The following is a 21,891-nucleotide window of genomic DNA, read 5'->3' on the forward strand; positions in this document are numbered from 1 at the left end:
ATAGCAGGGAGCATCTTACAGTTAAAGCAGTTGCATACCGGCTATACGGAGGCCGAAAAAATACACATTTGGCCTCCGTCAGGTGATTGGTCGCCAGACCACCCCGAGGCAAAGTTAACATGTGGTCCGAGTGCTGTCTGCAATAGAATTGGCATCACGCGGACAGCACTAGGACCGATGATATTCAATGGGGCTCTGTTCAGATCAGCATTTTGCAAGTTAAAAAAAAATAGCAGTGAAATGAAAAAATGTTTTTTTTCTGGAAGAAAATCGGATGATTTTTTATACATTGGTGTGAACTTAGCCTAAGGGCTCTGTCAGACGTCCGTGATCATCAGTCCGATTTCATACCGCAATGCATGGACCGACCGCGCGTCTCCTGACCCGAGCGTTACAGCTTCATATGTCTCTATGAGGCAGTCACACCCTGTTCGGGAGTTGCGTGGTCGGTCCGTGCATTGCGATCCGTGATCGGACCGATGATCATGGAAAGAGGATTTGTGAAATGTCTAATGGCTGCAGACTGTACAATCTAATCGCCGTGTCCTTCTCAGCGAGCGGTGACCTTCTGCCCAGACCACATCATCATCATCATCATCTTCGGGAGGCTCTTACCATCTTCTTTGGTTCTGACAAATATTTGCTCGCTGCGGACGCCGTCGCCGGCCCGGGTGAACGCCAGCACCTGGATGCTGTAGTTGGTATATTTCTCCAATCCGTCCAGCTCCAGTAATGGTTGTGATGTGGTTAAGTTTTTTATTTCACCAAGTTCTGAAAGAAGAAGATACAACAATGTGGTGATGCGGTTCTCATGCTGGTGCACTACCTTGTATAGGGCTGGGGCTATAGTTTTTTTTTTTAGGAGGGTGTGCGATGTTCTGCAGAGATGTATGGGCCACCGAAATGCACTAAAAACAATGTCTGAAAAAATATGTTACAAATTTTTCTATATATTTTTTTTTTTTTTACCAAAACAGCGCCACTCTTGTCGGTGGCTGTATCTAGTACTGCAGCCCTGACTCTTTCAATTAAATGTAGGTAAAAGTGCAAGAAATGCCTGAGCAGTGAACTAGGACCTCGGTGATACTTGTGTGAAGTTGAGTTAAAAAAAACACCTGCAATTGTGCCTTTTTTTTTTTTAAAAGGGGCGAGTGATTCCTTTACAACATTTACTGTGTAGTAAAAAATGACCTGGTAATTGTGTTCAACGGGTCAGTACCCGTTTTGACAGTGAGGGTGATCAATGAGTGGAACAGGCTGCCACGAGAGGTGGTGAGTTCCCCTTCAATGGACGTCTTCAAACAGAGGCTGGACAGACATCTGTCTGAGATGGTTTAGTGAATCCTGCTTTGAGCAGGGGGTTGGACCAGATGACCCAGGAGGTCCCTTCCAACTCTACCATTCTATGATTCTATGATTCTATGGTGATACCAAATGTATATAATTTTTTACTACTTAAATAAAAAAACCCTTGCAAAAACCCTTCAGAGCCTTGTAGATTGTGAGCCTCGCAGGCATGGTCCTCTCCCCTCCTGTACCAGTTGCCGTTGCGTTTTTGCTACGTGTACCCACTTTTTCACATGTAAAGCACCATGGAATAAATGGCGCTATAATAATAATAAATAATAATAATAATGACTTGTTCATTTTTTAATTGATGGATTGCATCACTACCTACAGTCACCATTGGAGGGAGCTCCGGAGCTTGTTGCACTCACTACCTGCAGTTACCACTGGAGGGAGCTCCAGAGCTTGTTGCACTCACTACCTGCAGTTACCACTGGAGACAGCTCCGCAGCTTGTTGCACTCACTACCTGCAGTTACCACTGGAGACAGCTCCGCAGCTAGTTGCACTCACTACCTGCAGTTACCACTGGAGGGAGCTCCGCAGTTTGTTGCACTCACTACCTGCAGTTACCACTGGAGACAGCTCCGCAGCTTGTTGCACTCACTACCTGCAGTTACCACTGGAGGGAGCTCCGCAGTTTGTTGCACTCACTACCTACAGTTACCACTGGAGACAGCTCCGGAGCTTTTTGCACTCACTACCTGCAGTTACCACTGGAGACAGTTCCGCAGCTTGTTGCACTCACTACCTGCAGTTACCACTGGAGGGAGCTCCGGAGCTTGTTGCACTCACTACCTGCCGTTACCACTGGAGGGAGCTCCGGAGCTTGTTGCACTCACTACCTGCAGTTACCATTGGAGGGAGCTCCGGAGCTTGTTGCACTCACTACCTGCAGTTACCACTGGAGACAGCTCCGCAGCTTGTTGCACTCACTACCTGCAGTTACCACTGGAGGGAGCTCCGAAGCTTGTTGCACTCACTACCTGCAGTTACCATTGGAGGGAGCTCCGGAGCTTGTTGCACTCACTACCTGCAGTTACCACTGGAGACAGCTCCGCAGCTTGTTGCACTCACTACCTGCAGTTACCACTGGAGGGAGCTCCGGAGCTTGTTGCACTCACTACCTGCAGTTACCACTGGAGGGAGCTCCGGAGCTTGTTGCACTCACTACCTGCAGTTACCACTGGAGACAGCTCCGCAGCTTGTTGCACTCACTACCTGCAGTTACCACTGGAGGGAGCGCCGGAGCTTGTTGCACTCACTACCTGCAGTTACCACTGGAGACAGCTCCGGAGCTTGTTGCACTCACTACCTGCAGTTACCACTGGAGACAGCTCCGCAGCTTGTTGCACTCACTACCTGCAGTTACCACTGGAGGGAGCTCCGGAGCTTGTTGCACTCACTACCTGCAGTTACCACTGGAGACAGCTCCGGAGCTTGTTGCACTCACTACCTGCAGTTACCACTGGAGACAGCTCCGCAGCTTGTTGCACTCACTACCTGCAGTTACCACTGGAGACAGCTCCGCAGCTTGTTGCACTCACTACCTGCAGTTACCACTGGAGGGAGCTCCGGAGCTTGTTGCACTCACTACCTGCAGTTACCACTGGAGACAGCTCCGCAGCTTGTTGCACTCACTACCTGCAGTTACCACTGGAGACAGCTCCGCAGCTTGTTGCACTCACTACCTGCAGTTACCACTGGAGACAGCTCCGCAGCTTGTTGCACTCACTACCTGCAGTTACCACTGGAGGGAGCTCCGCAGCTTGTTGCACTCACTACCTGCAGTTACCACTGGAGGGAGCTCCGCAGTTTGTTGCACTCACTACCTGCAGTTACCACTGGAGACAGCTCCGCAGCTTGTTGCACTCACTACCTGCAGTTACCACTGGAGGGAGCTCCGGAGCTTGTTGCACTCACTACCTGCAGTTACCACTGGAGGGAGCTCCGCAGTTTGTTGCACTCACTACCTGCAGTTACCACTGGAGGGAGCTCCGAAGCTTGTTGCACTCACTACCTGCAGTTACCACTGGAGGGAGCTCCGCAGCTTGTTGCACTCACTACCTGCAGTTACCACTGGAGGGAGCTCCGCAGTTTGTTGCACTCACTACCTGCAGTTACCACTGGAGACAGCTCCGCAGCTTGTTGCACTCACTACCTGCAGTTACCACTGGAGGGAGCTCCGGAGCTTGTTGCACTCACTACCTGCAGTTACCACTGAAGGGAGCTCCGCAGCTTGCTGCACTCACTACCTGCAGTTACCACTGGAGGGAGCTCCGGAGCTTGTTGCACTCACTACCTGCAGTTACCACTGGAGGGAGCTCCGGAGCTTGTTGCACTGACTACCTGCAGTTACCACTGGAGGGAGCTCGGGAGCTTTTTGCACTCACTACCTGCAGTTACCACTGGAGACAGCTCCGCAGCTTGTTGCACTCACTACCTGCAGTTACCACTGGAGGGAGCTCCGGAGCTTGTTGCACTCACTACCTGCAGTTACCACTGGAGGGAGCTCTGGAGCTTTTTGCACTCACTACCTGCAGTTACCACTGGAGACAGCTCCGCAGCTTGTTGCACTCACTACCTGCAGTTACCACTGGAGGGAGCTCCGAAGCTTGTTGCACTCACTACCTGCAGTTACCATTGGAGGGAGCTCCGGAGCTTGTTGCACTCACTACCTGCAGTTACCACTGGAGGGAGCTCCGAAGCTTGTTGCACTCACTACCTGCAGTTACCACTGGAGACAGCTCCGCAGCTTGTTGCACTCACTACCTGCAGTTACCACTGGAGGGAGCTCCGGAGCTTGTTGCACTCACTACCTGCAGTTACCACTGGAGGGAGCTCCGCAGTTTGTTGCACTCACTACCTGCAGTTACCACTGGAGACAGCTCCGCAGCTTGTTGCACTCACTACCTGCAGTTACCACTGGAGGGAGCTCCGGAGCTTGTTGCACTCACTACCTGCAGTTACCACTGGAGGGAGCTCCGGAGCTTGTTGCACTCACTACCTGCAGTTACCACTGGAGACAGCTCCGCAGCTTGTTGCACTCACTACCTGCAGTTACCACTGGAGACAGCTCCGCAGCTTGTTGCACTCACTACCTGCAGTTACCACTGGAGGGAGCTCCGGAGCTTGTTGCACTCACTACCTGCAGTTACCACTGGAGACAGCTCCGCAGCTTGTTGCACTCACTACCTGCAGTTACCACTGGAGACAGCTCCGCAGCTTGTTGCACTCACTACCTGCAGTTACCACTGGAGGGAGCTCCGCAGCTTGTTGCACTCACTACCTGCAGTTACAACTGGAGGGAGCCCCGCAGTTTGTTGCACTCAATACCTGCAGTTACCACTGGAGACAGCTCCGCAGCTTGTTGCACTCACTACCTGCAGTTACCACTGGAGGGAGCTCCGGAGCTTGTTGCACTCACTACCTGCAGTTACCACTGGAGGGAGCTCCGGAGTTTGTTGCACTCACTACCTGCAGTTACCACTGGAGGGAGCTCCGGAGCTTGTTGCACTCACTACCTGCAGTTACCACTGGAGGGAGCTCGGGAGCTTTTTGCACTCACTACCTGCAGTTACCACTGGAGACAGCTCCGCAGCTTGTTGCACTCACTACCTGCAGTTACCACTGGAGGGAGCTCCGGAGCTTGTTGCACTCACTACCTGCAGTTACCACTGGAGGGAGCTCCGGAGCTTGTTGCACTCACTACCTGCAGTTACCACTGGAGGGAGCTCCGGAGCTTGTTGCACTCACTACCTGCAGTTACCACTGGAGACAGCTCCGCAGCTTGTTGCACTCACTACCTGCAGTTACCACTGGAGACAGCTCCGCAGCTTGTTGCACTCACTACCTGCAGTTACCACTGGAGACAGCTCCGGAGCTTTTTGCACTCACTACCTGCAGTTACCACTGGAGACAGCTCCGCAGCTTGTTGCACTCACTACCTGCAGTTACCACTGGAGGGAGCTCCGGAGCTTGTTGCACTCACTACCTGCAGTTACCACTGGAGGGAGCTCCGCAGCTTGTTGCACTCACTACCTGCAGTTACAACTGGAGGGAGCCCCGCAGTTTGTTGCACTCAATACCTGCAGTTACCACTGGAGACAGCTCCGCAGCTTGTTGCACTCACTACCTGCAGTTACCACTGGAGGGAGCTCCGGAGCTTGTTGCACTCACTACCTGCAGTTACCACTGGAGGGAGCTCCGGAGTTTGTTGCACTCACTACCTGCAGTTACCACTGGAGGGAGCTCCGGAGCTTGTTGCACTGACTACCTGCAGTTACCACTGGAGGGAGCTCGGGAGCTTTTTGCACTCACTACCTGCAGTTACCACTGGAGACAGCTCCGCAGCTTGTTGCACTCACTACCTGCAGTTACCACTGGAGGGAGCTCCGGAGCTTGTTGCACTCACTACCTGCAGTTACCACTGGAGGGAGCTCCGGAGCTTGTTGCACTCACTACCTGCAGTTACCACTGGAGGGAGCTCCGGAGCTTGTTGCACTCACTACCTGCAGTTACCACTGGAGACAGCTCCGCAGCTTGTTGCACTCACTACCTGCAGTTACCACTGGAGACAGCTCCGCAGCTTGTTGCACTCACTACCTGCAGTTACCACTGGAGACAGCTCCGCAGCTTGTTGCACTCACTACCTGCAGTTACCACTGGAGACAGCTCCGGAGCTTTTTGCACTCACTACCTGCAGTTACCACTGGAGACAGCTCCGCAGCTTGTTGCACTCACTACCTGCAGTTACCACTGGAGGGAGCTCCGGAGCTTGTTGCACTCACTACCTGCAGTTACCACTGGAGGGAGCTCGGGAGCTTTTTGCACTCACTACCTGCAGTTACCACTGGAGACAGCTCCGCAGCTTGTTGCACTCACTACCTGCAGTTACCACTGGAGGGAGCTCCGAAGCTTGTTGCACTCACTACCTGCAGTTACCATTGGAGGGAGCTCCGGAGCTTGTTGCACTCACTACCTGCAGTTACCACTGGAGACAGCTCCGCAGCTTGTTGCACTCACTACCTGCAGTTACCACTGGAGGGAGCTCCGGAGCTTGTTGCACTCACTACCTGCAGTTACCACTGGAGGGAGCTCCGGAGCTTGTTGCACTCACTACCTGCAGTTACCACTGGAGACAGCTCCGCAGCTTGTTGCACTCACTACCTGCAGTTACCACTGGAGGGAGCTCCGGAGCTTGTTGCACTCACTACCTGCAGTTACCACTGGAGACAGCTCCGGAGCTTGTTGCACTCACTACCTGCAGTTACCACTGGAGACAGCTCCGCAGCTTGTTGCACTCACTACCTGCAGTTACCACTGGAGGGAGCTCCGGAGCTTGTTGCACTCACTACCTGCAGTTACCACTGGAGACAGCTCCGCAGCTTGTTGCACTCATTACCTGCAGTTACCACTGGAGACAGCTCCGCAGCTTGTTGCACTCACTACCTGCAGTTACCACTGGAGACAGCTCCGCAGCTTGTTGCACTCGCTACCTGCAGTTACCACTGGAGGGAGCTCCGCAGCTTGTTGCACTCACTACCTGCAGTTACCACTGGAGGGAGCTCCGCAGTTTGTTGCACTCACTACCTGCAGTTACCACTGGAGACAGCTCCGCAGCTTGTTGCACTCACTACCTGCAGTTACCACTGGAGGGAGCTCCAGAGCTTGTTGCACTCACTACCTGCAGTTACCACTGGAGGGAGCTCCGGAGTTTGTTGCACTCACTACCTGCAGTTACCACTGGAGGGAGCTCCGGAGCTTGTTGCACTCACTACCTGCAGTTACCACTGGAGGGAGCTCGGGAGCTTTTTGCACTCACTACCTGCAGTTACCACTGGAGACAGCTCCGCAGCTTGTTGCACTCACTACCTGCAGTTACCACTGGAGGGAGCTCCGGAGCTTGTTGCACTCACTACCTGCAGTTACCACTGGAGGGAGCTCCGGAGCTTGTTGCACTCACTACCTGCAGTTACCACTGGAGGGAGCTCCGGAGCTTGTTGCACTCACTACCTGCAGTTACCACTGGAGACAGCTCCGCAGCTTGTTGCACTCACTACCTGCAGTTACCACTGGAGGGAGCTCCGCAGCTTGTTGCACTCACTACCTGCAGTTACCACTGGAGGGAGCTCCGCAGCTTGTTGCACTCACTACCTGCAGTTACCACTGGAGGGAGCTCGGGAGCTTTTTGCACTCACTACCTGCAGTTACCACTGGAGACAGCTCCGCAGCTTGTTGCACTCACTACCTGCAGTTACCACTGGAGGGAGCTCCGAAGCTTGTTGCACTCACTACCTGCAGTTACCATTGGAGGGAGCTCCGGAGCTTGTTGCACTCACTACCTGCAGTTACCACTGGAGACAGCTCCGCAGCTTGTTGCACTCACTACCTGCAGTTACCACTGGAGGGAGCTCCGGAGCTTGTTGCACTCACTACCTGCAGTTACCACTGGAGGGAGCTCCGGAGCTTGTTGCACTCACTACCTGCAGTTACCACTGGAGACAGCTCCGCAGCTTGTTGCACTCACTACCTGCAGTTACCACTGGAGGGAGCTCCGGAGCTTGTTGCACTCACTACCTGCAGTTACCACTGGAGACAGCTCCGGAGCTTGTTGCACTCACTACCTGCAGTTACCACTGGAGACCGCTCCGCAGCTTGTTGCACTCACTACCTGCAGTTACCACTGGAGGGAGCTCCGGAGCTTGTTGCACTCACTACCTGCAGTTACCACTGGAGACAGCTCCGCAGCTTGTTGCACTCATTACCTGCAGTTACCACTGGAGACAGCTCCGCAGCTTGTTGCACTCACTACCTGCAGTTACCACTGGAGACAGCTCCGCAGCTTGTTGCACTCACTACCTGCAGTTACCACTGGAGGGAGCTCCGCAGCTTGTTGCACTCACTACCTGCAGTTACCACTGGAGGGAGCTCCGCAGTTTGTTGCACTCACTACCTGCAGTTACCACTGGAGACAGCTCCGCAGCTTGTTGCACTCACTACCTGCAGTTACCACTGGAGGGAGCTCCGGAGCTTGTTGCACTCACTACCTGCAGTTACCACTGGAGGGAGCTCCGGAGCTTGTTGCACTCACTACCTGCAGTTACCACTGGAGGGAGCTCGGGAGCTTTTTGCACTCACTACCTGCAGTTACCACTGGAGACAGCTCCGCAGCTTGTTGCACTCACTACCTGCAGTTACCACTGGAGGGAGCTCCGAAGCTTGTTGCACTCACTACCTGCAGTTACCATTGGAGGGAGCTCCGGAGCTTGTTGCACTCACTACCTGCAGTTACCACTGGAGGGAGCTCCGAAGCTTGTTGCACTCACTACCTGCAGTTACCATTGGAGGGAGCTCCGGAGCTTTTTGCACTCACTACCTGCAGTTACCATTGGAGGGAGCTCCGGAGCTTGTTGCACTCACTACCTGCAGTTACCACTGGAGACAGCTCCGCAGCTTGTTGCACTCACTACCTGCAGTTACCACTGGAGGGAGCTCCGGAGCTTGTTGCACTCACTACCTGCAGTTACCACTGGAGGGAGCTCCGGAGCTTGTTGCACTCACTACCTGCAGTTACCACTGGAGGGAGCTCCGGAGCTTGTTGCACTCACTACCTGCAGTTACCACTGGAGGGAGCTCGGGAGCTTTTTGCACTCACTACCTGCAGTTACCACTGGAGACAGCTCCGCAGCTTGTTGCACTCACTACCTGCAGTTACCACTGGAGGGAGCTCCGAAGCTTGTTGCACTCACTACCTGCAGTTACCATTGGAGGGAGCTCCGGAGCTTGTTGCACTCACTACCTGCAGTTACCACTGGAGGGAGCTCCGAAGCTTGTTGCACTCACTACCTGCAGTTACCATTGGAGCGAGCTCCGGAGCTTGTTGCACTCACTACCTGCAGTTACCATTGGAGGGAGCTCCGGAGCTTGTTGCACTCACTACCTGCAGTTACCACTGGAGGGAGCTCCGGAGCTTGTTGCACTCACTACCTGCAGTTACCACTGGAGACAGCTCCGCAGCTTGTTGCACTCACTACCTGCAGTTACCACTGGAGACAGCTCCGCAGCTTGTTGCACTCACTACCTGCAGTTACCACTGGAGGGAGCTCCGGAGCTTGTTGCACTCACTACCTGCAGTTACCACTGGAGACAGCTCCGTAGCTTGTTGCACTCACTACCTGCAGTTACCACTGGAGGGAGCTCCGGAGCTTGTTGCACTCACTACCTGCAGTTACCACTGGAGACAGCTCCGCAGCTTGTTGCACTCACTACCTGCAGTTACCACTGGAGGGAGCTCCGGAGCTTGTTGCACTCTCTACCTGCAGTTACCACTGGAGACAGCTCCGCAGCTTGTTGCACTCACTACCTGCAGTTACCACTGGAGGGAGCTCCGGAGCTTGTTGCACTCACTACCTGCAGTTACCACTGGAGACAGCTCCGCAGCTTGTTGCACTCACTACCTGCAGTTACCACTGGAGGGAGCTCCGGAGCTTGTTGTACACATTTATCATAGAGTTCAATGTACAAACAATATGCTAAAAAACTCCTGAGCTCCCTCCGGTGGTGACTTCAGGTAGTGAGAATTTTATCTTTTAACTATGTGTTCTGTTCTAAGGTGAAGACTCAATCTACAATATAAACGCTTTTTCTCCTCATCCACTTACCTCCGTCTAGAAGATTTGCCCAGAAGATAACCCTGAACCCCTGGAGGATGCCATTGAGGGCTTCTTTGGAAGGGGTGGACCAGGAGATAGTTATTGTCTCTGGTGAAGTTGCAGCTGCCTGGACATTCTCCGGGGGGCGGCTGGGAACTGAAATGACAACACATCAGATAAATGTCACCTCTCCACCAAGCGATGGATCCGACATATCATCTGAGAACCCACAGTTGTGGTCTAAGTGACAAATAAGACAAGACGTTCAGGAAATGGTTCTCTCCATTATTTATTGGCTTCTGCTCCATTAAAAGAGGGCGACCAGAATTTAAAAAATATATATATTTAAAAAATGTCTGTTTTCTCTCAGACACAACGCCACCCATGTCCACAGGTTGTGTTTGGTATTGCAACTGAAGCTCTATTAAAGTGACTAGGACTGAAGGACTGAGGTGCAATACTACACACAGCCTGTGCACAAATATGGCGCTGTTTTGGGGTATTTTTTTTTGGGGGGGGGATTGGTCAGGTTTAAAAAAAAAAAACCTGGAAATTCCATTTAAGACACAGTTATAATAAGTGACTCCAATTTAGTTTTATTGGAGTTTGAAATTAACCTCCCATCAAAGCTTCTGTCTTTCCTCCATGCTTTGCACTGCTGCACTTCTTGCTCCACTTTGCAGCTTGTTAGGACAAAACCTCAGCAAGAAGTGAGATCAAGGAGACGCCTTTACTTCACTTATAGGTGTGGAGTTTGTATGCTCTCCTCCTCCTCCTCCTCTTCCTCCTCCTCCAGCAGCCAAAATCAATCCGGAAAGGTTACCGAGTGTGTGGCTGCAGCTACGGTCACACGACCATAGATTCTCTCATCTGAGAGCATTGGGACGTATTGGTCATCAGCACTGCCTCATTGAGTAACACTGGTCCGAGTGCTATCTGATAAAACATAGTATAGCACTTGTCCGATGTACACGCTGGTCTGATTGAGCTCTCAGGGGAGACTCACACGGCCGTATAACTTTGATGAGGATTGCAATGCAATGCTCGGACTGCCCATGGGCAGGAGTGTGACCGCATGTATTTCTATGCAGCTGTAACGCTGAGCTCAGGAGAGCCGATGTCCAGTCCAAGCATTGCGTTGTGATCCTCGTCCGAGTTATCCCGCCATGTGAGTCTTCCGTGAGGCTATGTTCAAACGTTGCATTTTTTCTTGCTGTTTTTTTTTTATGCAAATTAAAAGCTTCTTTTTACAGTAGCAGCAAAAGCTCTGAGATGTCAGAAATCTCCTGTTTTTTTTATTCCTGACAGAATTGGAAAACTGCTGCGTTTTTGAAAATCTGAAGCATGTCAATTATTTCAGGTTTTTTTTCAACCATAGAAAGCAATAAGAAAGTGCAAAAAAGCAGCAAAATCGCTGAAAACATTTTTTTTTGCAGCGTTTTTGGTGAAAATAACACAGGCACAGCAGGATATGAAAGCCATTTACTTTTGTGATTTAAACCATAATGTCTTCACATGAGCAGGGACGTTAGTATTAGTACAGATTAAAAGGAACCTGTCACCACAAAAAAACACTATTAACCTGCAGATATGGGGTTAATCTGCAGGTTAATAGCATTACTAACCTGCCCAGCACCTGCACTTAGCAGAACGGTGGTGGGGAGAAAATTAACTTTATTCCCTCCAGCAGCATTCCGGTTTCAGTCACGCGGGCGGCGCCGGCGCAGGTTCAGTCACCACTCTATATAGAGTATAGAGAGCACTGGGCAGGTTAATAACGCTATTAACCTGCAGATTAACTCCATATCTGCAGGTTAATAGCATTTTTTCTGGTGACAGGTTCCCTTTAAATTTATAATACTTGCAAAGCTAAACAATAGCTGACCAACTCAATGACCTATTGATATATGAAAGTAAACAATGCCCAACCAACTCAATGCCCTACCAATGTATGAAAGTAAACAATGCCCAACCAACTCAATGCCCTACCAATGTATGAAAGTAAACAATAGAATCAAAGAATGTTAGAGTTGGAAGGGACCTCCAGGGTCATCGTGTCCAACCTCCTGCTCAATGCAGGATTCACTAAACCATCTCAGATAGATGTCTGTCCAGCCTCTGTATGAAGATTGCAATGAACGAGAACTCACCACCTCTCGTGGCCGCCTGTTCCACTCATTGATCACCTCACTGTCAAAAAGTTTTATCTAATATCTAATCTGTATCTTCTCCCTTTCAGTTTCATTCCATTGTTTCTTTTGTTTCTATGTTCAAATGAGAATAAGGATGATCCCCCTATACTGTGACATCCCTTTAGATATCTGTAGACAGCCATTAAGTCTCCTCTTAGCCTTCTTTTTGCAAGCTAAATATTCCCAGATCCTTTAACCCTTTCTCGTAGGACATAGTTTGCAGTCCGCTCATCATCCTGGTAGCTCTTCTCTGAACTTGCTCCAGCTTTTCAATGTCTTTTTTAAAATGTGGCGCCCAGAACTGAACACAGTATTCCAGATGAGGTCTGACCATGGAGGAGTAGAGGGGAATAATTGCTTCACATGATCTAGACTCTATGCTTCTCTTAATACATCCCAGAACTGTGTTTTCCTTTTTTACTGCTGCATCACACTGTTGACTCATGTGCAGTCTGTGATCTATTATTATACCCAAGTGTTTTTCACACGTGCTGTTACTTGGTTCTATTCCTCCCATTTTTGCTTTTCTTGCCCAGATGTAGAATCTTGCATTTCACCCTAGTAAAATACCATTCTATTAGTCGCTGAACATTATTCAAGCTTATCTAGATCCTTCTAAATCCTTTCTATCTTCTCTAGGGTTAGCTCTCCCTCCTAGCTTTGTGTCGTCTGCAAATCTGATTAGTTTACCTTCAGTTCCCTTATCTAGATCATTTATAAAGATGTTGAACAACACTGGAGTCAGGACAGAGCCTTCTGGTACCCCACTTGAAACGCTCTTCCAATTGGATGTGCAACCATTTATTACCACTCTTTGAGTACGAACACTAAGCCAGTTATGAATCCACCTAACCGTAGCCTTGTGAATCCCATACTTTTTCATTTTTCCAATAAGGATAGTATGAGATACTTTTATCAAATGCTTTGCTGAAGTCGAGATATACTAAATCTACTGTATTTCCTTGATCAATCCAGTCAGTGATTCAATCATTAGATTAGTCTGGCATGACTTGTTTGCTACAAACCCATGCTGTCTCTGGTTAATTACTGTATTGTTATCCAAGTACTGTCACGCTGGGTATGGGGAGAACCCAACGTATAATGACAGGAAAAGGGAAGGGTGCCCTACAAGTGGGTAAAGGGGGAGTGGAGACCCCTAAACAGCTTAAACAACAAACCCTGACTCCCCTATTGACCCTATATAGGTTCTGCACCTATCGCTGAGCAGGAAACCTGGCCCTAGCTGACCCTAAAGCTAGGCCCTAGGTAGAGAGGGGGAGGGGGTGAGCACTAGTCAGCCCCACTGCAAACTAAAGTACACACAAGGGGAAACAAATAAGGGAATACACTTAGCTTTAAGATGACACTGGAGAGAACACGACAATAACCCACAAAGGAACTCCAAGGAGATTCTAGCCAACTACTAGAATTTCAGGCCTGAATAGAAGAAGAACACTCTATCACGAGCAACTCTCTGGAGAAACTGAGTGTATTTCAGGATACAGCAAGGGAGTGGTAATTAGCAGGAGAAGGTGAGAATCACTGCAGGGTCCTAAAGGTATAATCCCCAAGTAAGCTGATGATCACCGCTGGGTCCTAGAGAGAGAGAGGTATCAGGATGATGTTTGCAAGGCCAAGCGCAGCGACCTTCTACAGCCGGACCCCGTATGACTGTCTGTCAAACATGACACACCTGTGACAAGTACTTACATAGATGCTGTTTAATAATATTTTAAAAGATCTTGCATAGTATAGAAGTAAGGCTCACTGTCCTGTAATTTCCTGGCTCCATCTTCTTTCCTTTTTTGAAGACAGGGACAACATTTGCCCTTCTCCAATCTTCTTGGCTGCTCCTGTTCTCCAGGATTTTTCAAAGATTCTGGCTAGTGGTTGTGGAATTCCTCTGCTATTTCTTTCAGTATCCTACGATGTAATTCATCTGGACCAGGAGATTTAAATGAATTTAAATTAGCTAAGTGTTCCCTCACCATCTCTCTGTTTATAGATAGTGTGGATTCTATTATTCCTTGGATAGCACAGTGAAGATCAGTTGATGTTACATTTGCTTTGTTGGAGAACACAGATGCAAAATAGGAATTTAAAATTTTGGCCTTCTCAGCATCATTTCTGACCCACCCTTTTCATCCTCTAAAAATCCTATAGCATCTTTGACTTTTCTTTTGCTTTTGACATACCCCAAAATCCTTTTTTTTTGTTCTCCCTTGCAAGCCTCACTTCATTACTGGCTTTAGCTCTTCTAACGCTTGTCTTGCATTCCCCGCAGACAGCATTATATTTTTCTTTAGCTATGCCTCCCTCTTTGCATTTGATATACATTTATTTTTTATTTTTTAGCAAGTGTTTAAGTTCTGGGTTTACCCATCCTGGTCTCTTTAAATGCTTTCAATTCTTCCTTCTTTTCGGGATTGTTACTGATTGTGTACTGAGAATTTCATATAGCAAAATCTCCAATTCTTCTTGGACATTTCTGTCCTTTAGAAAATCCAGTTATTGGATCTTTCCTACCCTCTTTCTGAGTCCATTAAAATCTGCATTTCTGAAGTCCAACCTTAAAATCTGAGTCCTCGCTGGTCTTCCGCCTCTTGTAATCCAAAATTTGAGGATAGCATGATTGCTGCCTCCTAAATTCCCAGCCACCTTTACTTCCTCAACCATTTCCCCACTGTTGGTAAGAATTAGGCCCAAGATGGCAGACCCTCTTGTTCTCTCTTTTATTTATTTATTTATTTATTTATTTTACTCACTTATATAGCGCCATTAATTCCACAGCGATTTACAGACATTATGGGCACTGTCCCCATTGGGGGTCACAATCTAAGTCCCCTATCAGTATGTCTTAGGAGTGTGGGAGGAAACCGGAGAACCCGGAGGAAACCCACGCAAACACGGGGAGAACATACAAACCCCTTGCAGATGTTGTCCTTGGCGTGATCTTCTACCTTTTGAAAGATAAAGTTGTCAGCGAGAGAAGATAAGAATTTTCTGGACCCATTACTTTTGCTTGAGAGAGATTACCAACAAATATCTCGATAGTTAAAATTTCCCATTATCACTTTCATACTTTTTTTTGGGAACTAAGACATCTGATGTAAAAATAGTTCATCCATATCTTCAGTCTGTCCAGGTGGCCTAGAGTAAACATCTACAATAGCGTCCTTTCTGTTCTTCTCTCCTTGTATTCTTACCCAAACAGTTTCTACAGAGCTACCATTCTCTGAAGTTTGGATCTCTGTGGAGATATACGCTTTCCTAATACACAATGCAACACCTCCTCCCCTCTTGTTGATCCTGTTTCTAATAAATAAGTTGTAGTCTTCAAGGTTTGTATTACAATCATGTGTATCATCCCACCAAGTTTCAGTGACGCCTATGACATCATATCTCTCTTCCTGTGATAGCAGCTCCAATTCTTCAGTAGTTTGTAGTTGGTTTCCCTTGCTCCTCTATTTTCATTCATAATTTGTGGTCTTTGTTCTTTATTTCCACTTCTAATAGTAGGGTTCTCAAAAGTATTCATTAACTGTATTTGTTTCCTGGCTGTATATTTCCCATCCCATATTGCTCTAGTATAAAGCTCTCCTGATGAGTGTAGCAAGGTGTCTACAAAATATGTGTTTTCCTGTTTTTGTAAGATGCAACCCATCTCTATCAAGGAGTCCATCATACAAGTAATTCACTCCATGGTAAAGAAACCCAAAACGTAGCTGACGGCACCATCGGCATAACCAGTTGTTCACCTGTAGAATCCTGTTCAATCTCTTTGTTCCATATCCATCCACTGAGGATGGATGAGAAGACGACCTGCGCTCCCAATTCCTTCACTTTCCGGCCCAGGTCTTCAAAGTCTCTGCATATAGTTTCCAGGTCCTTTTTGCTGTGTCATTAGTTCCTATGTGTGTTAGTGAACGTGGGTAGTCATCTGTAGCACTGAAGAGTCTTGAGACCCTATCAGACACATCTTTGATTTGGGTACCTGAAAAACAGCACATTTCTCGTGAGGTGATGTCCGGTCGGTAGATAGCGGCTTCTGTTTCTCTCAGTAGGGCATCCCCTGCGACCACCACTCTACTTTTCTTCTTCACCACAGCGCTTCTTTTCTCCCTTCAAGAGTCTTCTGATTACTGGAGTGTTCTTTGTGCGCAAAGCACTTTTTTGATGTATATCTTCATAGTTGTCCTGCGTGAGAGCCTGGTAGTCGTTCTTCAGCGGTATGGGTGCTGACTGCCTCCTCATCCTCCTGCTTCTTTGGATCACATACTTCCATTTCTCTTCTTCTGCAGATACATTGAAAAGTGTTTCTCTTCTAACATCCTGAATAGTTATTTCTTCTCTGTCATTAGCTTCTGCAGGAATGCTGAAAAGCTCTTCTCTTGCAACATTCTGACGAGATTCTTCTGCTCTGTCAAGGAAATCCTCATCTTCTTTGATGAGCTTCAGTGTAGTTATTCTCTCCTGAAGACTTTGCAACTTTTCCTGTAACAGTCACAAACTTGCAATCCTGGCACGTAAAGTTTGTCTTTTCCTCTAGCAAGTCTGTAAACATATAGCACACAATGCAGCACACCATATGGGTAATCGCCTTCTCCATGTTGAACAAAATTCCCTACCAACTCAATGCCCTACCAATGCATAAAAGTAAACAATGCCAGACCAACTCAATGCCTTATCAATGTGTGAAAGTAAACAATGCCAGACCAACTCAATGCCCTACCAATGTGTGAAAGTAAACAATGCCAGACCAACTCAATGCCCTACCAATGTATGAAAGTAAACAATGCCCTACCAACTCAATGCCCTACCAATGTATGAAAGTAAATAATGCCCTACCAACTCTATGCCCTACCAATGCATGAAAGTAAACATTGCCCTACCAACTCAATGCCCTACCAATGTATGAAAGTAAACAATGACCTACCAACGCAATGCTCTACCAAAGTATGAAGGTAAACAATGCCTAACCAATTCAATGCCTGACCAATGTATGAATGTAAACAATGCCCGACCAATTCAATGCCCTACCAAAATGTAAAACTATACAATGCCCGACCAACTCAATGCTCGACCAATGTATGAAAGTATACAATGCCCGGCCAACTCAATACCCGACCAATGTATGAAAGTAAACAATGCCCTACCAACTCAATGCCCTACCAATGTATGAAAGTAAATAATGCCCTACCAACTCTATGCCCTACCAATGCATGAAAGTAAACAATTCCCTACCAACTCAATGCCCTACCAATGTATGAAAGTAAACAATGACCTACCAACGCAATGCTCTACCAATGTATGAAGGTAAACAATGCCTAACCAATTCAATGCCCGACCAATGTATGAATGTAAACAATGCCCGACCAATTCAATGCCCTACCAAAATGTAAAACTATACAATGCCCGACCAACTCAATGCTCGACCAATGTATGAAAGTAAACAATGCCCGGCCAACTCAATACCCGACCAATGTATGAATGTAAACAATGCCTAACCAACTCAATGCCCGACCAATGTATGAATGTAAACAATGCCTGATCAATTCAATGCCCGACCAATGTATGAATGTAAACAATGCCCGACCAACTAAATGCCCGACCAATGTATGGATATAAGCAATGCCCGATCAATTCAATGTCCAACCAATGTATGAATGCAAACAATGCCTGACCAACTCAATGCCCTACCAAAGTGTGAAAATAAACAATGCCCGACCCACTCTATGCCTGACCAATGTATGAAAGTAAACAATGCCTGACCAACTCAATGCTCGACCAATGTATGAAAGTAAACAATGCCCTACCAACTCAATGCCCTACAATGTAAGAAACTAACAATGCAGACCAATTTCCTGCTGTTTTCACATTTGCAATTTTGTATATTTTCATGAAATGATATAACCTTAGTTCATGGCTGCACTTCATACATGCATCCAGCTTTTTTGTTCAGAATAGTCACTATTGTTTGGGACATAAAAAACTGTTTCCACTAAATAATTTGATCAAATTGCCCTTTATTCCAAGGCCATGTTCACACATTGGATATTTTACCTTAGTATTTGTAAGCCAAAATCAGGAATGGAACAATCAGAGGAAAAGTATAATAGAAACACGTCACCACTTCTGCATTTTTCACCTGCCCATGGTTTTGGTTTACAAATACTGAGGTAACATACTCAAGAAATACACAACGTGTGTGCGTGGCCCACAAATGTTTTATGGTTTCACATACGTCTTGCATTGGTGGCCTTGTATTATCCCTGCTTGCATGGTGGAAGCAAAGCTGAACTTTGGAATCCTGAAAAACACAGCAAGAAAAGAAGCAAAAAGGAAGCAAAACCTGCGTTTTGTCGGCAGCTTTTTTACTGCTATGAGATCAGATTTTGACTGCAGAAAAAAAGCAGCAAAAAAGCAACATGTGAACATAGCCTTAGAGTGTACTAAAAGATTTTACAGCACTGCAGAATGGGTTGGCACTACATACACTAGATATAGCATGTGCCACGCTGACAGATGGCACACTACTCCTTTTCATAAAATCACGCTGCGGCAAATAAGCTATTTGCATAGCATGGAAACTCATCACGCAGAGTAAATGAGTGGTCGCCTACGCAAATAACATGTGCACTGCAATACGGACGTGTCGGTTTATAGGATATGGACACCTTAGGGAAGTGAGGGCAATTTTTTTTTTTCTTATTCTGGTCTAAAGATAATTTTGCATTTGGATTTCATTACAAATTTTGCACAGTTTGGCTTTTACAGGTTCTTTGTTTCCTTGCTGGCTGCAGAATGAGGTAACTGGGAATCTATCAGTGAGCTCATTCTGAGTGTGTAATGTTGGGATAACATGTGTTGACCTTGACCGTTAAATAATCACTGATCGGCTACATGCAAGCTCGTTAGACTAACCTAACCAACCAGTATCCTATGTACACAGAAAGATTGTTAATATGACCGTTTTGTGCACATAGAACATCACATTATCGGCAGCACATCTTCTGTTTACACGGGACGATAAAATCATTTCACCCGACGAGTTTCCTGTTCATCGAGCGATTGCCGGCCTAATTAGACAGCCTGATCGTTTTCCAAAAACACAATTATTGGCCTGTCTAAAGTAGCGTAACTCTTATCTGTCTTTTTCTGAGCTCCTCTCTGCAGATTTATGATGACATCAAAGTTCAGCTCAACTTTGATGTCATCTCTGGTCACAATTCAGCACAGAGAAGATCAGAAAAAGACGACAAAAGAATTTCAAACTCTCCCGTCAGAACGAGCTCACTGGCGGATTCTCAGTTAACTCATTATGCGGGGAAACAAAGAGCCTGTAAAAGCTAAATGGTGCAAAATGGAAGAAAAAAAAGCATGATAGCAAAAATACATGTATTTAATTAAAGAAAAAAGAACATGTCTGGAAGGTGTCCATTGCTGGACTACAGTGGGTACGGAAAGTATTCAGACCCCTTTACATTTTTCACTCTTTGTTTCATTGCAGCCATTTGATAAATTCTAAAAAGTTCATTTTTTTTTCTCATTAAAGTACACTCCGCACCCCATCTTGACTGAAAAAAAACAGAAATGTAGAAATTTTTGCAAATTTATTAAAAAAGAAAAACTGAAATATCACATGGTCATAAGTATTCAGACCCTTTGCGCAGTATTGAGTAGAAGCCCCCTTTTGAGCTAGAACAGCCATGAGTCTTCTTGGGAATGATGCAACAAGTTTTTTACACCTGGATTTGGGGGTCCTCTGCCATTCTTCCTTGCAGATCCTCTCCAGTTCCGTCAGGTTGGATGGTGAACGTTGGTGGACAGCCATTTTCAGGTCTCTCCAGAGATGCTCAATTGGGTTTAGGTCGGGGCTCTGGCTGGGTCAGTCAAGAAAGGTCACAGAGTTGTTCTGAAGCCACTCCTTTGTTATTTTAGTTGTGTGCTTAGGGTCATTGTCTTGTTGGAAGGTGAACCTTCGGCCAAGTCTGAGGTCCAGAGCACTCTGGAAGAAGTTTTCATCCAGGATATCTCTGTACTTGGCCGCATTCATATTTCCTTCAATTGCAACCAGTCGTCCTGTCACTGCAGCTGTAAAACACCCCCATAGCATGATGCTGCCACCACCATGTTTCACTGTTGGGATTGTATTGGGCAGGTGATCAGCAGTGCCTGGTTTTCTCCACACATACCGCTTATAATTATCACCAAAAAGTTCATATTTGTATCATCAGACCAGAGAATCTTATTTCTCATAGTCTGGGAGTCCTTCATGTGTTTTTGAGCAAACTCTATGCGGGCTTTCATATGTCTTGCACTGAGGAGAGGCTTCCGTCGGGCAACTCTGCCTTAAAGGCCCAACTGGTGGAGGGCTGCAGTGATAGTTGACTTTGTGGAACTTTCTCCCATCTCCCTACTGCATCTCTGGAGCTCAGCCACAGTGATCTTGGGGTTTTTCATTACCTCTCTCATCAAGGCTCTTCTCCCACTATTGCTCAGTTTGGCTGGATGGCCAGGTCTAGGAAGACTTCTGGTGGTCCCAAACTTCTTCCATTTAAGGATTATGGAGGCCACTGTGCTCTTAGGAACCTTGAGTAATGCAGAAATTCTTTTGTAACCTTGGCCAGATCTGAGCCTCTCCAAAATTCTGTCTCTGAGCTCCTTGGGCAGTTCCTTTGAGCTCATGATTCTCATTTGGTCTGACATGCACTGTGTGCTGTGAGGTTTTATATAGACAGGTGTGTGCCTTTCCAAATCAAGTCCTATCAATTTAATTAAACACAGCTGGACTCCAATGAAGGAGTAGAACCATCTCAAGGAGGATCACAAGGAAATGGACAGCATGTGACTTAAATATGAGTGTCATGGAAAATCATGGAAATAATGGGATTTGGCCCCGCATTCATGGCCTGGGTGAAGTTATTGTACTCATCCCCAAGGGCGGTAGTTAAGGTGAATGGTGAACGGTCCGGGATGTTTGACTTACATAGGGGCACAAGGCAGGGGTGCCCGCTGTCCCCGCTATTGTTTGCGGTGGCAGTGGAGCCCCTGGCGGCCAAAATAAGTGCTGAGAGAGGAGTGGTCGGATTTAAATTTGGGAGGCTGGAAGAAAAAATATCACTGTATGCCGATGACATCCTGTTATTTCTGGAAAATGCAGGAGAGGCATTGGGGTGCACGATGGATGTAATTAAACACTTTGGGAGCATTTCGGGACTGGAGATAAACTGGCACAAGTCTTATGTCATGGCTGTAGATAGACCAATAAAAGCAGAGGAGATAGATGAGAGGGGGAAGCAGCTCCAGCTGGTTTCACAATTTAAATACCTTGGGATATGGGTGGCGCTTCCATTGACACGATTCACGGATCTGAATTTAGTTCCTCTGCTAGAGAAATTTAAAAAGAAAATAGGCGCATGGTGCCAATTGGCTTTGACGGTGACGGATAGAACTAACCTGATTAAGATGGTCCTTATGCCACAACTAATGTACGTTTTGCACAACTCACCGATATGGCTACCAAAAAAACGGTTTCAGGGTATTGATTCTATCTTCAGATCCTTGATATGGGGCAAGAGGCAGGCAAGGATTAAATTGGGAACGCTGCAAAATGGGAAGGAGGAGGGAGGATTGGCCGCACCCAATCCCTGGGTCTATTTCTTGGCAGTACAGGGCCAGCATGTCAGGGGATGGAGA

The 21,891-nt window shown here is 47.3% G+C and overlaps 1 protein-coding gene across 3 annotated transcripts in view; it reads right to left on the reverse strand.

The window, feature by feature from the left end:
* The window catches only part of DSCAM (DS cell adhesion molecule), a 673,153-nt gene that overhangs the window by 248,698 nt on the left and 402,564 nt on the right, over nt 1-21,891 (reverse strand). For all 3 annotated transcript variants that reach the window (XM_073668460.1, XM_073668459.1, XM_073668461.1), the window contains exons 18-19: nt 10,010-10,156; nt 616-771 (exon numbers count right to left, since the gene is read on the reverse strand). In XM_073668460.1, the coding sequence (XP_073524561.1) occupies nt 616-771; nt 10,010-10,156 (303 nt within the window). The remainder of the gene's footprint in view (nt 1-615; nt 772-10,009; nt 10,157-21,891) is intronic.

This window comes from Phyllobates terribilis, unplaced genomic scaffold, assembly GCF_046119375.1.
Source record: "Phyllobates terribilis strain yellow unplaced genomic scaffold, ASM4611937v1 Scaffold_2__4_contigs__length_985480577, whole genome shotgun sequence".
NCBI lineage: Eukaryota > Metazoa > Chordata > Amphibia > Anura > Dendrobatidae > Phyllobates > Phyllobates terribilis.